Source organism: Hemicordylus capensis, chromosome 1 (genome assembly GCF_027244095.1).
Source record: "Hemicordylus capensis ecotype Gifberg chromosome 1, rHemCap1.1.pri, whole genome shotgun sequence".
Taxonomy (NCBI): Eukaryota; Metazoa; Chordata; class Lepidosauria; order Squamata; family Cordylidae; genus Hemicordylus; species Hemicordylus capensis.
The window spans coordinates 315,279,934-315,297,050 of record NC_069657.1 but is presented as its reverse complement, the minus strand read 5'-3'; the positions used below and the strand labels follow the sequence as shown (position 1 = coordinate 315,297,050).

The 17,117-nt window shown below is 42.3% G+C and overlaps 1 protein-coding gene and 1 long non-coding RNA gene across 4 annotated transcripts in view; one reads left to right on the top strand and one right to left on the bottom strand.

Moving 5' to 3' along the window:
* ORC3 (origin recognition complex subunit 3) overlaps positions 1-17,117 on the bottom strand; it is an 83,562-nt gene that overhangs the window by 9,098 nt on the left and 57,347 nt on the right. For 2 of the 3 annotated variants that reach the window (XM_053287291.1, XM_053287293.1), the window contains 6 exons: positions 13,591-13,707; positions 11,204-11,278; positions 7,952-8,105; positions 4,371-4,450; positions 3,066-3,163; positions 2,274-2,415 (listed from right to left, as the gene is read on the bottom strand). In XM_053287291.1, the coding sequence (XP_053143266.1) occupies positions 2,274-2,415; positions 3,066-3,163; positions 4,371-4,450; positions 7,952-8,105; positions 11,204-11,278; positions 13,591-13,707 (666 nt within the window). Of the gene's footprint in view, positions 1-2,273; positions 2,416-3,065; positions 3,164-4,370; positions 4,451-7,951; positions 8,106-11,198; positions 11,279-13,590; positions 13,708-17,117 lie in introns of all 3 variants that reach the window. The other variant, XM_053287292.1, reaches the window with a different exon arrangement.
* The window catches only part of LOC128341155 (uncharacterized), a 42,639-nt gene continuing 41,517 nt past the window's right edge, over positions 15,996-17,117 (top strand). The window contains exon 1 of the long non-coding RNA XR_008314236.1: positions 15,996-16,099. This is a non-coding gene — a long non-coding RNA (uncharacterized LOC128341155). The remainder of the gene's footprint in view (positions 16,100-17,117) is intronic.

The window sequence follows — 17,117 nt, the reverse complement described above, 5'->3', positions numbered from 1 at the left end:
AACAATCTTTCCTGTTCATAACACACCAACCAATACTCAACCCTCAGCCCAAAACACCTCCTACTCCCACGCAACTAACTCCAACACTTCTCCTCCTCCTCTCTCTGTCTCACCTGTCAGCAATCTGGCCACCTGGAAGGGAAGTCCAGGAAGATAGTCCACAATACAAACTGGGCTGCAGAAACGAAACACGGCTCAGAATAGTTCTCTATATCAGGCTTGGGCTGAAAGCTGTCGACATGAGGGTTGACAAATGTTGTCTTCCAGCGGCTAACAGAAAGCTGTTGACGTGCTTTATAGTCCAAGCTGATAACTCTCAGCTGGCAGGGATCCAAGGCTTACCAGCCCTCTGCAAGAGGCGTTTACTCCTCCTGATAGTTTCCAGCTGTGCTCTTTGCCTTGTGACACGCCTTTGCTGTGGAGTCAGTGGGGGTTGCCTGCACAGATCATCTTCTAGTCTGTCTGTCGCTGTCTCTGCTGCCTCAGACTGCTGTGCCTGCTCTGAAACATCAGCCGGACCTTCCTCAGCCGTCCCTTGGGAACTGACAGCCGGGCTCTGCCACTCAGGCACCCCTGCATCTGCTGAAAAGCTGTCAGCTTCCCCTTCCTCCTCGCTATCTGAGATCGAGGGCGTGGCATCACCTGCCTTTATTTTAAATCCCTCCCTCGCTGAACCTTCCATGCCTGGTTACTAGGGTAACCTGCAAACACTCACGTACTCATTCACCAGCTCCTATATACGTCCCATCACAGTAATGAAGACACCGAGCATGAGAGGCAGAACATAGGCACCATGAAGAGCTAGAAAATCCATCCGTGAGGTCCTGCACAGGTGCAGTATCCATGCTTATGAATGGCAATGGATCATGATTCAGATCATGGAGATCAACTAAGTGGAGGAGTTACCAAATGGTACAAATGTAATAGAAACTTTTATCTACAGAACCAGTATGGAAGATGGGGGCAACATTTTTTGTGATTGGCCTTGGAGGGTGATATGCCAGGAAGTCCTTAACATGCTGCCCAGCTGATTACATTCCAGCTACACAAAAGGAAAGATGGTGGGAGCAGAATGGACAAGCATAATATTCTTCAAGGATTGGTACATTTTGTTAGTACTTATCTGGGAGGCTGACTTAATCAATAATTGAATTACATCTCTAGGAGAACCAGTACCATATTATTAATCATGTGTTGGTCCTTTGCTCCTTGCGTCTCTTTGTAGTTATAGCTAGATATTTATCAAGACAACTCTTATCCTAGTTTTATAATTCATGAAAGAACAGACTGTGCTGAGCTTATACTATGAAAAATTATTTCTTTCCTTCAAAACACAATTAAATACTAGTAGTGCACTGGAACAGCTGAGAGATTGCTGCTCACAGATACCAAAAGCATTTGCCCAAAGCGCATAAGAAATTCATCAGATAAAAAGCCAAGTCCTGGTCTTGTGTAACAAATATATTGGAAATCGAATTAAGCTAGTTCTTCTAATCTAAGCGCTGGTGTCTCTATAAAATCAGATAAATGCATAAGAAGATGAAATAAATAAAATGGACACACACATTTTGCATTCTTTCCCCAACCTGCTCTTGTTGATTTATATTCTGCTATTTGGTTCAGTGCAGTAAATATAATTAAGTTGGCTGTAATACTAATACAAAAAATACCATCCTCCTGCTAAAGCCCCTGACTCTGCCTGCCAGCATCTAGACAGGGATATTTAGGAGTGCATCAAAGTGCCTCACTGGAAGATTTGTGGCGAGGAATGCAGGGAGAGCAGACCACAGAGATGGACATTTTGGCAGGTAGTTTAAGCACTTCATATAGCTCTAATGTTTTTTGGTGTTTCAGGAGACAAGGGAAATACCTCAGTTGACAAGCCAGCCTACAGGAACTTACAAAAACTAAGACAAAGCAATGAGATAATGGAACTGGATGAGTCAGTTTGCAAAGTCAGAAACATGTTTTAACGGAAATGGTGAACGAGTATTTAAAACAGCTTCCATATGACAGATTCTCATGACCTAAACCTTACACACACAGCTTCAAAATGTTATTATATATCAAACATGTTTCACACCTCACAATTGTCCCTCATGGACTTTCAAGATTCCCAGTAAGCACCACTTAAAACGATGAGATACAGAGAAGGCTCATCACATAGAATCTAATGAGGGAAGTCAGTGAAGTGCAGCTGTAAATGTAGAAAGCTCCCAAGAGAGGGAGCACTTAACAAAAGTAGGTCACAAACTAAGCTTCCTAGTTCTTACCTTCAGATAGAAATACGGACTGTTAAGAGCAGTGTGAAGAGCAATACGGGGAGCAGCATTCAAATGCTCCCGGAGAGTATTGGTTGTACTGAAATACATCACCTCATGCAGTGTCTGCATCTCTGCGGGTACAAGGTGATTTCTGAAAAGGCACCATGGAATAAAGGCTAAAAGATCAGGATCTTAATTCCTACTTCAGTCAGAAACCTCAACAAATAGCAAATGCCTCAAGCTTTGATATCATGGGGCACCAGGGTTAGATGACCTACATATACCATATACTTTAAAAAAAAAAAAAGTTTAATTTCAGCAGTGTTCATTTCTTTCTCCATTTTGATGCAAAGAATTATTCTACTGGCACCATCCATCTCATTTTCAGATCCCTCCAAGACATATTCTCTTAAAGTCTAACCCTTGTGCACATTTGGAACTGTGAAACACATCTCATTAGGCTTTTTAAAAATGTGACAATCTCAAATTAGTAATGTGCTCTTCCTTCAAGGTCAGGAGGGTGAATCTGCTCTTTCTGCCCTACAGAGTCCTGCACTATTTAACTCTTGTCATCTTCTCTGCCTATTATATCTTTATTCTATCTTTTCAATACTTCCTTTTCACTGATCCCCCACTTTCTGCTGAAGATTCCTGAATAACATGCCATGCTGTTCCAGAGAGTTCCTTAACCCTCAGGAAGTGCATGGGGTGGAAAAGCTACTGATAGAAGGGAAATTAGGATCCAAATCAATGTCATGGTTGTACAATTTTGTATTGTGCCAAAAAGAAAGCAGTGTTTACCTCACAAGGCTGTCTATAAAGTCAACAACTTCAAAACGGAGCATTTCAAACTTGGATAGTTTCTTAAATCTTCTTGATTCCTTCATCTCTAACAGAGTCTAAAAAAACAAAAGGCAATTCCAAGTTATTATGTTTAATAAACCACTTGGCACTGTTAATAAGGTTATTGGGCTTTTAAAAGGGAACCCTTATACAATGGTTTTTCACAATAACTAATAAAGAGCATTAGCTGTGATGACCAAATAGGGTTGCACTCTTTAACTGGTACAAATTGCTCTTTTGCAGCAAAAACCATCATGGAAATAGAAAGTGACTTTTTCTCAAGTTAGAACACCTCAAGTTCATGAGCCCTTGACACAGAAATCCCATGTTACTCTTTCCTGGTTTTCTAATATGTATCAGTTTGTTACAAAATTCTACAATGTGATCAAATGTAGTATCTGAATCTGAGCAACCAAGTGAAACTCACATTATTTGTTTAGTTTGATTTGCAGTACAGTACAATCTTGATTTGATTTGTAACTAGATTGGTCAGCAGGCTGTCCAGAGCTGTGGGGAAATGGTTGCCTTTCCACAGGCAGATATCCGATTACGCAGGGCCTGGGGTTGCTGTCATTTTTGCTGATGCAACTGCTATAACTTTGCAGCCTGGTTGCATACTAATGCAAGGCTTAATCACCAGAGTTAGGGAATCAGGGAAATATGGGCAGGGCCTATAAGCTGCAGACATGACTCCATCAATTTCCTTCCTCTTCTTCCACAAATAAGCTTAATGAGCATTCTTGGTATGGAGTGGCAGCAGATGCCTGAATGAAGGCAATTACTTGGATTGGTGGGTGAGCTGATAGCCTCTGTGGCCTGGCAGGGTGGATAGAATGAAATCTAGGTGATTTAAATTGCCCAAATCTTTTTTTTAAAAAGGGATTATTATTTTTTAGATATGGCTGGCATCCAGACTAGTGTTGTGCTCTTGCAACAACAGAAGTTGTGTGCACTTAAATTTGTGGAGGTTCAGAAAGTTGTGGTGCTGTGTGATGTTGTATAACTGCTAGTGGAAGACCTTCTTCAGGACACATGTGAGGTAGTTGCAACGTCTCATGCAACGCATAGCACAGCTTGCCAATATCTTTGGCAAGAAGTCATCTGGAACAAACATTCCTTATTTTACGAATGTCCTAGCACTAATGCAACAGGATTGTGTTACTGCAACACTACTTGCCTACACATGTCCTTAAATTTGGCCAGGCAACCAACTAATTAATACATTTTCTCTTCACTAAATAGCCAACCATGTAGTGGCCTGACCTTTTGAAGATGATAGAGGTCTGTCTTCTTCTGGATTTCTTTAAGTGATGTTACAGTCTCCGCTTGATCATCATTGGCTTCTGCAACAAACGGTCAGATTCAAGTACAAAAACCTGTGGGTGAATTCAGCTGCAACTACCTTCTACAGAGGGTGGGGGAATAGGCATTTGGGAAGCGGTAGCCAGATAACCATGTTTTGGGATATTTATGAGCCCCTTTCCTCCCCTACATAAAGACTGAATAAATCCTTAAGTTTGTCCTAAGAAGAAGAAGAGATAAGATGCAGCAAGGCAGTGAAAGCCCTGTACATCACTTAATCTCATGCTAAGTTTTATTGGGTGCATTCTCAGAAGGTGAACAGCACAGTTACATTGCTTTCTACAGAGATTTCACTTAATGAATTTTTTTAAAGCACATTTTGCCAATTCTCTCCCCCCTCTGAATATATAACATCTTCAGATAGAAAAGAGGCTTATTTCCTACTGCCTCAAGCATCAAAGATTTCCGGTATTAAGTATGTGTACACTCTCTCTCGCTCTCTCCTCCTCTTCTAAAATACAGCTCAGTTACAGTTTCCTCATAGTCACCTTAAGTGGCACAGTGGGGAAATGCTTGACTAACAAGCAGAAGGTTGCAGGTTCAAATCCCCACTGGTACTATATTGGGCAGCAGTGATATAGGAAGATGCTGAAAGGCATCATCTCATACTGTATGGGAGGAGGCAATGGTAAACCCCTCCTGTATTCTACCAAAGAAAACCACAGGGCTCTGTGGGCGCCAGGAGTCGAAATCAACTTGAATAATGTGACTCTCCTCTAATTCTTCATATATCCCCTTATTTGTAATTCTGTTCTTGCATCCCTTAGCCCTTGACTATGAGGTTTCTGCATTATTAAGCTCTTTAATCTATTTAAATCTCATGTTTATTGATTGCCTAATTAATGTTGTCTTTCCACAGAACTAGTTTTCATACTGTCATAGCTCCTAACAGAGTCAGAGGGGGGAGTTGGGGTGAATCTTGACCATAAAGGATTCACAGTAGGCTGCCACCATTGACTTGATTTTAATTAGACAAACCACTTTCTCCATATAAGATTCCTGGGGGAGGGGGGTAAAATGGCAAAACCCTCCCTAGAAGGGCTAAGCATCCCTAGGCCTCCAAAGGCATGTGACTAAGGCAGACTCAAAAAGGAAGAGTAGCATACTTCACCAACAAGAGTTTATTATCACATTTAAAAGGAAAAGGTATGCAATAAGAACTACTGTCTTTTCATAGAGCAGATTTTAAGACAGATGAGTTTTCATTAACCAGGCAACTAACTGAGCAAAGGTGCACCTTTTAAAAGTGATTTTATTTATTTAGCAGGGGGAGAGCAACTGGCCCTATCCATCCCCAACACAGCATTCCTCCAGTGACTGCTGCTGGCGTTAGCGTTATATAAAGATTTGACATCATTGTCATAAACTCAGAGTCAAGCAATACAATAAAGGAAAATAATTTCCTGCACGCAACTAACTGAACTGGTCCCTATCTTATTAGTCACAGGCAGGGATCTTCCAGATGTCTCTAGCCTCCAGGTTGTGGCCTTCCCATTGTCTCCGATGTTGTTTAACATCTACAGCAAACTGCTGGGAGAGATCATTAGGAGAATGGGTGCAGGGTGTTATCAGTCTGCTGATGACACCCCACTTTTTTTCTCCATATCAACATCATTAGGAGAAGGTATAACCTCCCTAAATGCCTGCCTGGAGGTGGTGCTGGGCTGGATGAGGAATAAAAAACTGAGACTGAATCCAGATAAGACGGAGGTACTTATTATGTGGGAAGTATTGTACAGGATCGGAACTCGGGAGATGATTTTGATCTGCCTGTTCTGGATGGGGTCACACTTCCCCAGAAGGAACAGGTACGCAGTCTAGGGGTGCTTCTGGACACAAACCTCTCTCTGGTATCCCAAGTTGAGGCAGTGGCCAGAGGTGCCTTCTATCAGCTTCGATTTATATGCCAGCTGCACCCACTTCTTGAGATAAATGACTTCAGAACAATAGTACTTCTGCTGGTCACCTCCAGATTTGACTAGAGCAATGTGCTCTATGTGGGGCTGCCTTTGTATGTAGTCCGGAAACTGCAGTTGGTCCAGAATGTGGCAGCCAGGTTGGTCTCTGGGTGCTCTCGGAGAGACCATATCAGTCCTATCTTAAAAGATCTACATTGGCTGCCGATAAGTTTCTGGGAAAAGGAAGGTCTTGGTTATAACCTATAAAGCTCTAAACAGCTTAGGCGGTGGGTATTTAAGAGAACATCTTTTTCACCATGAGCCCCACCGCCCATTGAGATCATCAGGAGAGGTTCGTCTGCAGTTGCCACTGGCTCGTCTGGTGGCTACTCAGGGACGGGCCTTCTCCATTGCTGCCCCGAGGCTTTGGAACACACTCCCTGCTGAAATAAGAGCCTCCCCATCTCTTACAACTTTGAAAAAGAAAGTAAACATATTTGTTCACCCAGGTTTTGAATTAGATACTGTTGTAAGAGTTTGATGGTTTTTAATGGCTTTAACGTTGTTTTAAATCTTTATTTATTATAATGTTTATTAAACCTTTTTATTTCTTGCATAAGAGACTCCCACAGACTTGCATTTTGGGCGGTATACAAATATATTTGAATGAATGTATGAATGAATGAATGAATGAATGAATGAATGAATGAATGAAAGTTTGTCTCTTGGGCAGTGATGTCTGCAGTTTCATCATAGGCTGTCTGCCCAAAAGTGGAAGGCAGCTTCCCGCCGCATACACACATCTCTATGAAGAAAAGGACAATAACAGCTATTGAAGTTGTCATATTGCAGATCTGTATGTGACCCATCCACAACCCACTTTTTAAAAATAGCAAAAATCACAGAGTTGTACAGCTGTGGGAATCTTATTCATGAATTGCTCTTCTAAAATTAATAGCTCTGCTGATCAAGTAGAGTTAGATCCAGAGTTCTGTTAGTGGAAGTCTGCTGATGTGATGGGGCTTTCCCAATCTTTCCTCCGAATTACAACCTCCTGCATCACCTGAAAAGCCTCTCCTGCAGGCCGGGGGCCTCTTCAGAAGGGTGTGGGATCACCCAAACCAGGCCTGATTGTTTGTGATCCCCGCTCACCCTGCCGCCCCTTCCCATAGGACCCATGCCTTTCAGAGAATCCCAGGGCTCTCAGGAGAAGCTTCTTCGAGCAGTGAAAAAGGCTGCAATGGGGAGGAGGGGTGGGAAAGCCCCACTGAGTGCGCTTCTGCTCCTGTAACTCTGGATCCAATTCACAGTCCAGAAAAATTGGTAGAACTGCAGTCTTTATCACTTACCTAGTTCCCTCTCTCTGTTGTAGTCTAAGGAGCCATAAGCAATTCAGCTGTGACAAAAAGGCCAAGATTTCCTACATCTGCCAATAATTTCTTCTCAAAAAGTCACTTCTTATAACAATGCTCTCTATATTTAAGCATATTCTTCAAGTTGACAAATCACTTCATGAGACTGATGATGCAGGTGAGGAGAGAGAGAGGTTAAAATTCTAATACAAGTTGGCAGATTGCCAAATACCTTCAAATTTTTTAAATTGATCCAGGTACTCCTCCAATTTCTTTGCAGAGTTTTCAAGATGTGTTGCAGAAGAGGATGCAATAATCTCCACACATTTTTCAAGAATGGCCACTAGTTCATCCTTGGCCAACATTCTAAAACAAACGAACAGCAGCTAATTACAGAAAGAGAAAGAAAACCAAAGCACCCGCTGAAGCACTTAGCAGAATAAATGCTAGATTATTTATATTTTTCTAGCCTTTTTCAAATTTATTTATTTATTACATTTATATCCCGCTCATCCTCCAAGAAGCTCAGAGTTATTTTTATCATCACAACAATCCTGTGAGGTAAGTTGGGCTGAAAGATACATGACTGGCCCAGAGTCACCCAGTGAGTCTCATGGTTGAATGGGGATTTGAACTTGGGGTCTTGTCGGTCCTAGTCCAACACTCTAACCACTACGCTATGCTGGCTGAATGAAGGGAAAATCCATCAGTTTCAAGCTACCAGATGTTTTGGTTCTTTTTGGACTGTTGAATATCTTAGAAATGAAAACACATGCATGCATGCACATACAACCCCACATTTTAACTGTAAAACAGGTTTCATTATTCTCCAGGGTAACTGAGATTACAAAATTGTGGACTGGCTTTGATGTAATGGTCAGAGTTCATGGATAATCTTTAAAACACTAAAGGAAAAAAGACAGAAAAGTCAAAACTCTCAATAATACAAAACAAAGGCAAACTCTGCAAGTATTATATCTAAAATCTATTTGTTTACATATCAAATCATAGCTTCAGATTATCATCTTCCATGAAAATATATGAAAACATTTCCTAAACTGGAATTATGTTCACTTATATTTATTTGTAGTTTCCAGAAAAGACATGTGCTTTGACATGTACAGTCTCTGTTCACATGGAGTTGTATTCAGACCTTGCACAAGCAGAAGGAAGTTCAAACAATAGAGCTTTTCCAACCCCTCCTCCTCTGAGCAGCCCCCTGAAAGTTACTCCTGAAAGTCAGGGGATTCTTGTGAATGGGATAGGATTAGACATGGGGATAAGCAGAGTTGCAGAAGGAAGAGAAAAATTGCTTAATATTGGGCAAATGGATCTTCCATGGGCTCCACTTTGCTCATGGAAGGTGCCTCAATCCTATATTCAGCAATTTCCCCCTCTCCTTACAGGCTTCGGAGTCCTGTCCCACCCCTATGGGAAGAGAGTGAGTTTTGTGGCAGCAAGCATGACTTGTCCCTTTAGCTAAACAGAGTCCGCCGTGGTTGCATATGAAAGAGAGACTAGAAGTGTGAGCGCTGTAAGATATTCCCCTTAGGGGATGGAGCCGCTCTGGGAAGAGCATCTAGGTTCCAAGTTCCTTCCCTGACATCTCCAAAATAGGCCTGAGAGAGATTCCTGCCTGTAACCTTGAAGAAGCCGCTGCCAGTCTGTGTAGACAATACTGAGCTAGATAGACCTATGGTCTGACTCAGTATATGGCAGCTTTCTATGTTTAGAGAGGAGAGCTGGTCTTATGGTAGCAAGCATGACTTGCCCCTTAGCTAAGCAGGGACCTTCCTGGTGAACTAGACAGACCAAAGGTCTGACTCGGTATATGGCAGCTTCCTATGTTCCACCACCAAAGTTTCCCTGACCCTCAGGAGAAGCTTTGCAGGGGGCTACTGTAGGAAGCAAGAAGCAAGAAAATTCCTTTGTATGGGCTTCCTTCCACTCCTGCAATGTCTGGATACAACTCTGTGTGCACACACTTGAACCTATTTTTATTTCAGGTTTGTTTCAGACCATTAAAATGAAATACTTTTAGTCACATAACTTAAAAAAAAATATCTATCAATATTTTTCTTAAGTGTATCCATCCTGGCAGCATTCTCAGTTAGTGGAAATATCATGAGGAAGTTAAGAAGAAGAAGATAGATCACCAATTCTCAACTTAAAAGTATTGGATATATCTACATTTTTCCTAAGCTACACAACATATTATTAGTGATAATACTGCACTTCAACCTAGCACTTCTACCCTAGAGGGTTCTTGGTTGGGACAAGCCACTAGCCCGTTTCACACACTATACTTAATGTATGTGCAGGGGGAATGGAATTGTGCCCACTGGCCCTATCCTATTTGAGTGAAGGTGTGAAAGAGCTACATGTACACAAACTGTACATGTGCAGACTCCATCTGTGAAATCAGGGACTTTGCCTATGCAAAGGGTCCTAATCCTGTAGACGCTCTTTCACATGTTCTGCCAAATGCATGTGTGGGTTGAGGTCAGCAGCCATGTAACCAACTTCCTTCCTTCCTTCCTTCAATGTCTGATGGGGCTATTCACATATAGCAATGCTATTTCCCACAGAGGGCCTTTTTGATGGTGGCACCCTTTTTATGGAATAGCCTCCCCAGTGAGGCTCACCTGGCACCGTCATTTTGTTCTTTTAGATACCAGTTGAAGACCTTTCTGTTCACTCAGATTTTTAAAAAGTGGTTTTTTTAAAAAAAATGGATGTTTTTTTAAAGAAAGTTTTAAAAATGTTTTGTATTGTATATTTTTGTTTTGTGTTGTGCTTTGTTTGTCATGTTTTATGTATTTTTATTGCATATTTTTAATGTTTTGTTGTGATCCGCTCAGAAAACAATTTGTTATAGGGTGGCTAACAAATAAAGTTTATTATTATTGCTGATACTACTTACTACTACTACTACTACTACTACTACTACTAAGCAGCACCAGGGTAGGACACAAGCCCTCACACACCTCTAAATGTTCAAAATTCATTTTATAAAACCCCTTAAAATCACGACATCTAGAAGGAAGAGCCACACAGCACACAGTGCAATGAGATACAGTGCAGGCAGGGATACAATCTAACTTACTTCACAGGATTGTTCCCAGAATATAATGGGGAAGGGAGCTACATTTGCTGCCCTTAGCTCCTTGGAGCAGGAGCGGGATAAAGGCTGAATGAATAAATAATTTGAGCATAATGAACAGATCCAAGAGTTGAATGGTTTCCTCAGAAGATGAATGAAAAATTCGAGTTTGGCTCTGTATTTTTGCTGGCAAGCCTACCATAAAGGATAGAAATGTAAATTCAAAACATCCATTTTATCTACAAGAAACAACAGGGTCAGTTACAAAAAAGCTTCCTGTTTGGCAACATTCTTGAAAGCCTCAAGTTCTTCTTGAATAGCAGATGGAGGGATTTTACATATCTAAAACACAAGAAGAAAACTGAAAGAAGGCTACCTCACCAGCTGAATGGCTGACTCATATTCTTCTGTTTCCCACACTCTCTTCTCTAAACATGCACAGTGCAGTTCTCTGATCTGTAAATGAAATAAAATGTTTTACAAACACGGAACAGACTACGTTTCACATTAATCAGTTCACAATAAAAAGGACTAAGTTATTCTTGGACTATTTTCCTGAAGAACTGCATGTCCTCAAGACTTATTGACCTCAAGGGGAGGGGACTTAACTCTTACAGCATTCAGACCTTATGAATAAAGGGGGTGGGGTTGTTGGGGGGAATATTGTAGCCCAGGAGTCAGTTCTCAAATGAGTTCAGCTGAAGATGATGGTAACGAAAAGTAACAATTGTGGGTATGTGTAGGTCTAAAGTACAAATTACACAAGCCTCACTGTTCCTAGGTTATGATTTCCTATCCTCTAGCAGAAGTGCAATTTCCAGTGTCTACTTAACATAAGAACAGCCCTGCTGGATCAGGCCCAAGGCCCATCTAGTCCAGCATCCTGTTTCGCACAGTGGCCCACCAGATGTTGATGGAAGCCACAGACAGGAGTTGAAGGCATGCCCTCTCTCCTCCATGAAGTCTTCCAAACCCCTCTTAAAGCCATCCAGGTTGTTGGCTGTCACCACATCCTGTGGCAGAGAGTTTCACAAGTGGATCACGCGTTGTGTGAAAAAGTACTTCCATTTGTTGGTCCTAGACCTCCTGGCAATCAATTTCATGGAGTGACTCCTGGTTCTAGTGTTGTGTGAGAGGGAAAGGAATTTCTCTCTCTCCACTTTCTCCACACCATGCATGATTTTATAGACCTCTATCGTGTCTCCCCGCAGTCGTCTTTTTTCTAAACTAAAAAGCCCCAAGTGTTGTAGTCTTGCCTCATAAGAAAGGTGCTCTAGGCCCCTGATCATCTTGGTTGCCCTCTTCTGTACCTTCTCCAGTTCAACAATGTCCTTTTTAAGATCTGGTGACCAGAATTGTACGCAGTACTCCAAGTGTGGTCGCACCATAGTTTTGTATAAGGGCATTATAATGTTAGCTGTTTTATTTTCAATCCCCTTTCTAATGATCCCTAGCATGGAATTTGCCTTTTTCACAGCTGCCGCACATTGAGTCGACACTTTCAACGAGCTGTCCACCACAACCCCAAGATCCTTCTCCTGGTCTGTCACCGCATAAACTTGAAGTTGGGGTTTTTCGTCCCAATGTGCATCACTTCACACTTGCTAACACTGAACCGCATTTGCCATTTTGTCGCCCACTCCCTCAGTCTGGAGAGATCCGTTTGGAGCTGCTCACAATCCGTTTTGGATTTCACTACCCGGAAGAGTTTGGTATCATCTGCAAATTTGGCCACATCGCTGCTAACCCCTGCTTCTAGATAATTTATGAATAAATTAAAAAGCACCGGTCCCAGTACAGATCCCTGGGGGACCCCACTTCTTACTTCCCTCCATTGTGAAAACTCTCCATTTATACCTACCCTCTGTTTTCTGTCATTCAACCAGTTAGCAATCCATAATACTTCTGGGAGGGAGTCAAAGCAACTAGACAGTTAAATTACAATTTGGAATAATATAACTCCAAAACTGACAAAGTTAATTTCAGAGACCACCATTCTCTGCAGTCTTACAAGGGCTGAGTTCTCACAGGAAGCTGGTCGACTTGTGGAGTTCTCACAGGGAACTGGTAGACTTGTGCAGTGTGTGGGGAGAGGCAGGGCAATGCATCCCCCTCCCCACATATTTCTTTATGGGCAGAAATATGTCCCTAAGGGTCATGCAGCCCTCAGAGACATATTCCTGGAAGGGCTTTTGTGGGGAGGGGAAGGAAATGAAGATCGCATTCCCATTTCCTCCCCATGCGAGGCAAGGTGCAGCTAGTATACTGCTCCCTAAGACTATGGAGAACGTTGGCAAGAGTCAAGATGGCCACTAAACTGGACATGGATATATATAGGATGTACATAATATATTGGATGGTATTAACATTAGAACATGGAGCAAAAATAAATTTGCTATTCAGGCACTCCCCAAGTTACAAACACCCATATTTACAAACAAAGCTCCATAAAATGCTACATTAAGGAAGTCCCCACCTTATAAACACCAAGCCACACATACAAACAAGTCATCATTCTTGGGAACTATATGCGTTCCAAGTTATGAACATGCAACTTGCACTTTTGGATCACAACCTGTTTGTAATTTGGTGACTTTCTGTAATAGTGTTTGGCCTGAAAGTGGAGAAGCAACAGCAGGTCTGCAAACTGTCTGGAAATTTATCTATCTATCTATATTTCTATACCGCTAGCGCCTGATATGTACATCTCTAGGCAGTGTACAAAATGTATCCAGATGTGAAAATGTATGGAAGGAATATGTACATACCTGTTTGCCTAATGGGTACTTTGGAAGAGAAGACATAAAAGCATGAAGACACCGTAGAATTGGGAAATAATTTTTATGATAAGTATGCAGATCTTGCAGCAATGTTTGCACTGTTTCCTAAAATGACAATGAAAACATTCCCAATGTATCTGTTACTCACGGCAGGAATGCACATACAACAGGGAGTCCACAGCATTACTGTACAGTTATGCTGGAATATGCAATGTCTCTCTTTTTTCATTTTTAAATATAACTTTATTGTGCTCAAGAGAAACATTTGGGAAATATATCAATAGTGTTAAAAGCTATAAGGCAAATAAAAACTAACCTAAATGTATTATGAATTTAAATTTTATGCTTTCTGAAACCTGGCATGCAATTATGATCCTCTGATATTAGCAGTACAAGGATATATTTGTTTTGGAGCCTGGCTCTGGCTTTTAGTGCTAAAAAAGGTTGCATTTTAAACAGAGACATATAAAGTCAAGAAAAAAGGGAAGTTACCAATTCTCAGAAAGAGATTAATCACACAAAAATACTGTCTCATCACAGTTGAATAAGAGACAAAATCTACTGCAGTCTCACAGAACAAGAAACACAATATAAATTCATGCCAAGATTATATCTTCTCTTCATGAAATTAATCAATGGAGACCAGTTACTCAAAGGTTTCTACCAGTTGCCTTCTGATAAGACAAGTGGCAGTATTACTTTTCTGAACTCTTCCATAAGAAGCATTATGGCTTGGTTTCAAAACCTCTTCTGTGACTGGAAGGCTTTTCCCTGAGAACACTGGGACCTTTTGTGCCCCTCCCCCTCATTTCATTGGAGCCCCTTGCATCCTCTGAAGTTACACCTGAAGGCCCGGGGGCCCTCCAGAGCAGCATGCAATATGGCAAGAAGAGTGCAGTTAGATTCAGGGGACATCCAACAAATTTGACCTTTCATATGCTCACAGATGCTTACTCCACACACACACAAGCTCTATTCAGATTTTTTAAAAGCAGGGAGCTGTGCTTGCAACAGTGTCCCGAGACCATAACCGCAAGCCCCATCTCCATCCTGATGTGCTTAGAAGCCCTACACCTCCACTGTCCATGCTTACAGCATCGTCTTAAGAAAACATGGACAAATTATTTCTGTGATTAGAGGACCTGGGATCTCCCAGCCTTTTGATCACAGAATGAATCTGTCCACAGTTTCAGCATTTGCCTGTTCAGACAAATGCCTTAAGCATGGACAACAGATGGGTAGGGCTTCTGTCGGCCAACAGCCTGATTCAGGGTAGCCCAGAGAGCACCCCTCTATCTATCTAGCTCTATCTATCTGGCTCTATCTAGAGCCAGCGTGGTGTAGTGGTTAGAGTGCTGGACTAGGACCGGGGAGACCCGAGTTCCAATCCCCATTCAGCCATGAAACTAGCTGGGTGACTCTGGGCCAGTCACTTCTCTCTCAGCCTAACCTACTTCACCGGGTTGTTGTGAAAGAGAAACTCAAGTATGTAGTACACCGCTCTGGGCTCCTTGGAGGAAGAGCGGGATATAAATGTAATAATAATAATAATAATCTGTATTACTTTGGATGGCTATACAGCCCAAGGCCACGGGATCATGGTCCTTATGGTGAACTTTTCACCTGCCTAGGTTTGGCAAGACCCACAGCTGGTCGCTCAGCATGAGCAAAGCATGGGGCAATTGTCTTGCAAGATTCTCCTTGCCCTACAGGGAAGGAGAACCACCCTGATCAATTCAATTCCTGCCTCAAAGCATGATTTTGAGTATATCTGCCCTTAGCAACACACATGGCCTCAGAGTCCTGAACCCAGCATCTCGGAATCACTATCTTATGGACTCTCGTACTAGCGAGTTGGAGCCCTTTGCTTTTCACTTCCCTTCCCCGACTCTCTGCTTGTTCCTCATGAGGAAACTTCTGCTTATGTGTAACAAATGAACCAATTTAAACCAAGAAGGACTGATAAACTAACCTCTTCCCCTTCTAAGCCTCCTCACACACACACCCTTCAGTCTCCTTGCTTTCAAGTACTTTCCACAGCAAGCCTTAAGACAGGCTCTAGTCTAAGCACCTTAGCCAAGCCAACTGATTTCTAATTAGGACTTCAAGCAGGCGCGTAACAATGATAGGGCAAGGGGAGACAGTTGTCTGGGGGCCCCACTGCCTGGAGGGGCACCCCAGAGGCACCTCATGTGACTCCCCATTGCCCCCTGCCCAGCCCCATAGCCTCTCAGCCACTTGCCCTCTTCGCCGTCTCTCCTGCTTGTTCTGCTGGCCCACAATCGAAGCAGCAGGCAAGCTGCAAAGAGCTCCTTTTCTCCCGCCTCTCAGCTGATCGGCGGGTGGGCGGGGCTTCCACTGAGGCCTCCGTGTAGGCCGCAGTGAAGCCTGAACTCGAGTAGGGCCCAAGCCAGCCAGGAAGGAGGAGGCAGCCAGAGTGTTCTCTGCAGCAGAAGACCCCCTGCTGCCCTGCTTAACCCAGACCAGCATTTGCCAGGTAGAGTGTGAACTCCTTTTTGTGGTTACCTTTCCCGCCCCCCCCCCCCCATATATAGGGATCTGCTTGCCATAGGGCTTGGATGGGGGGGGAGGGACCGAGAAGTCTCTGAATATTTATTTTGAAACAGCTTGGAAAATTTGCTGACTTAAAAAAAACTATCTAAAAAGTCCTATAAGTGGCTTGTTTCATGGCAGAAAATTGCAAAAACTTCTGGAACAGTATTTTATTAATTTTATTTATTCATTCATTCATTTATAAATGCACTTATGTTCAAGTTGTTTTGCAACCCAGAAGGTCTGAGTGAGAACTGTGAAGCATGTGTGGTGCTTTTATTTCATTTTTCTTGTGTCTGAACTGCTCCCCAATAACTTGCAGGGACTTCAGGGTAAATCTGGCCAACATGTGAATGCAGCACCTCCATTCCAAAGGAGAGGTGTGTTGTTAAAAGGCTTTAAAAGCCCCATGTGAAAAACCTCCTGGAATCAAACTTGACTGAATTTGTTCAGAATTCTGGGAAAACAAACATAGGCTCACCCTGCATGGTTGAAAGTCTCCTTTGCTAATCTGCAGCGAGGGGCCCATTTTAATAATTCATCTTTCTAGTGTGTTCTAGGCATTAAAAGTAATACAAATGTATAGTACTCAATATATATCACTATATATTGTGATGTGTGTGTGTGTATTCAGTGAAATGTATTTGCAGGCAGCATACTTATTTTGGAATATCAGACTTAAATCCTTGGGGGCCTGGGGTGTGCGGAGGCCCTGGACTTTGGGGGGGGGGCGGGCCCATTTTAAAATCTTGTGTCTGGGCCCACTCCAACCTTGCTACGCCCCTGACTTCAAGCTAAATTACTGCTGGCCATATTCTTGCCTAGAATATCAGCTAAGATTTATTGCTGTACCTAACTGAATTTTTGTATTCTGTACCCCCATATACTCTTAATAAAACTTCTGAACTGTATTTCTGTCTCCTCATCTTTTCCAAAACACCACATTTGCTCAAATTTGATAC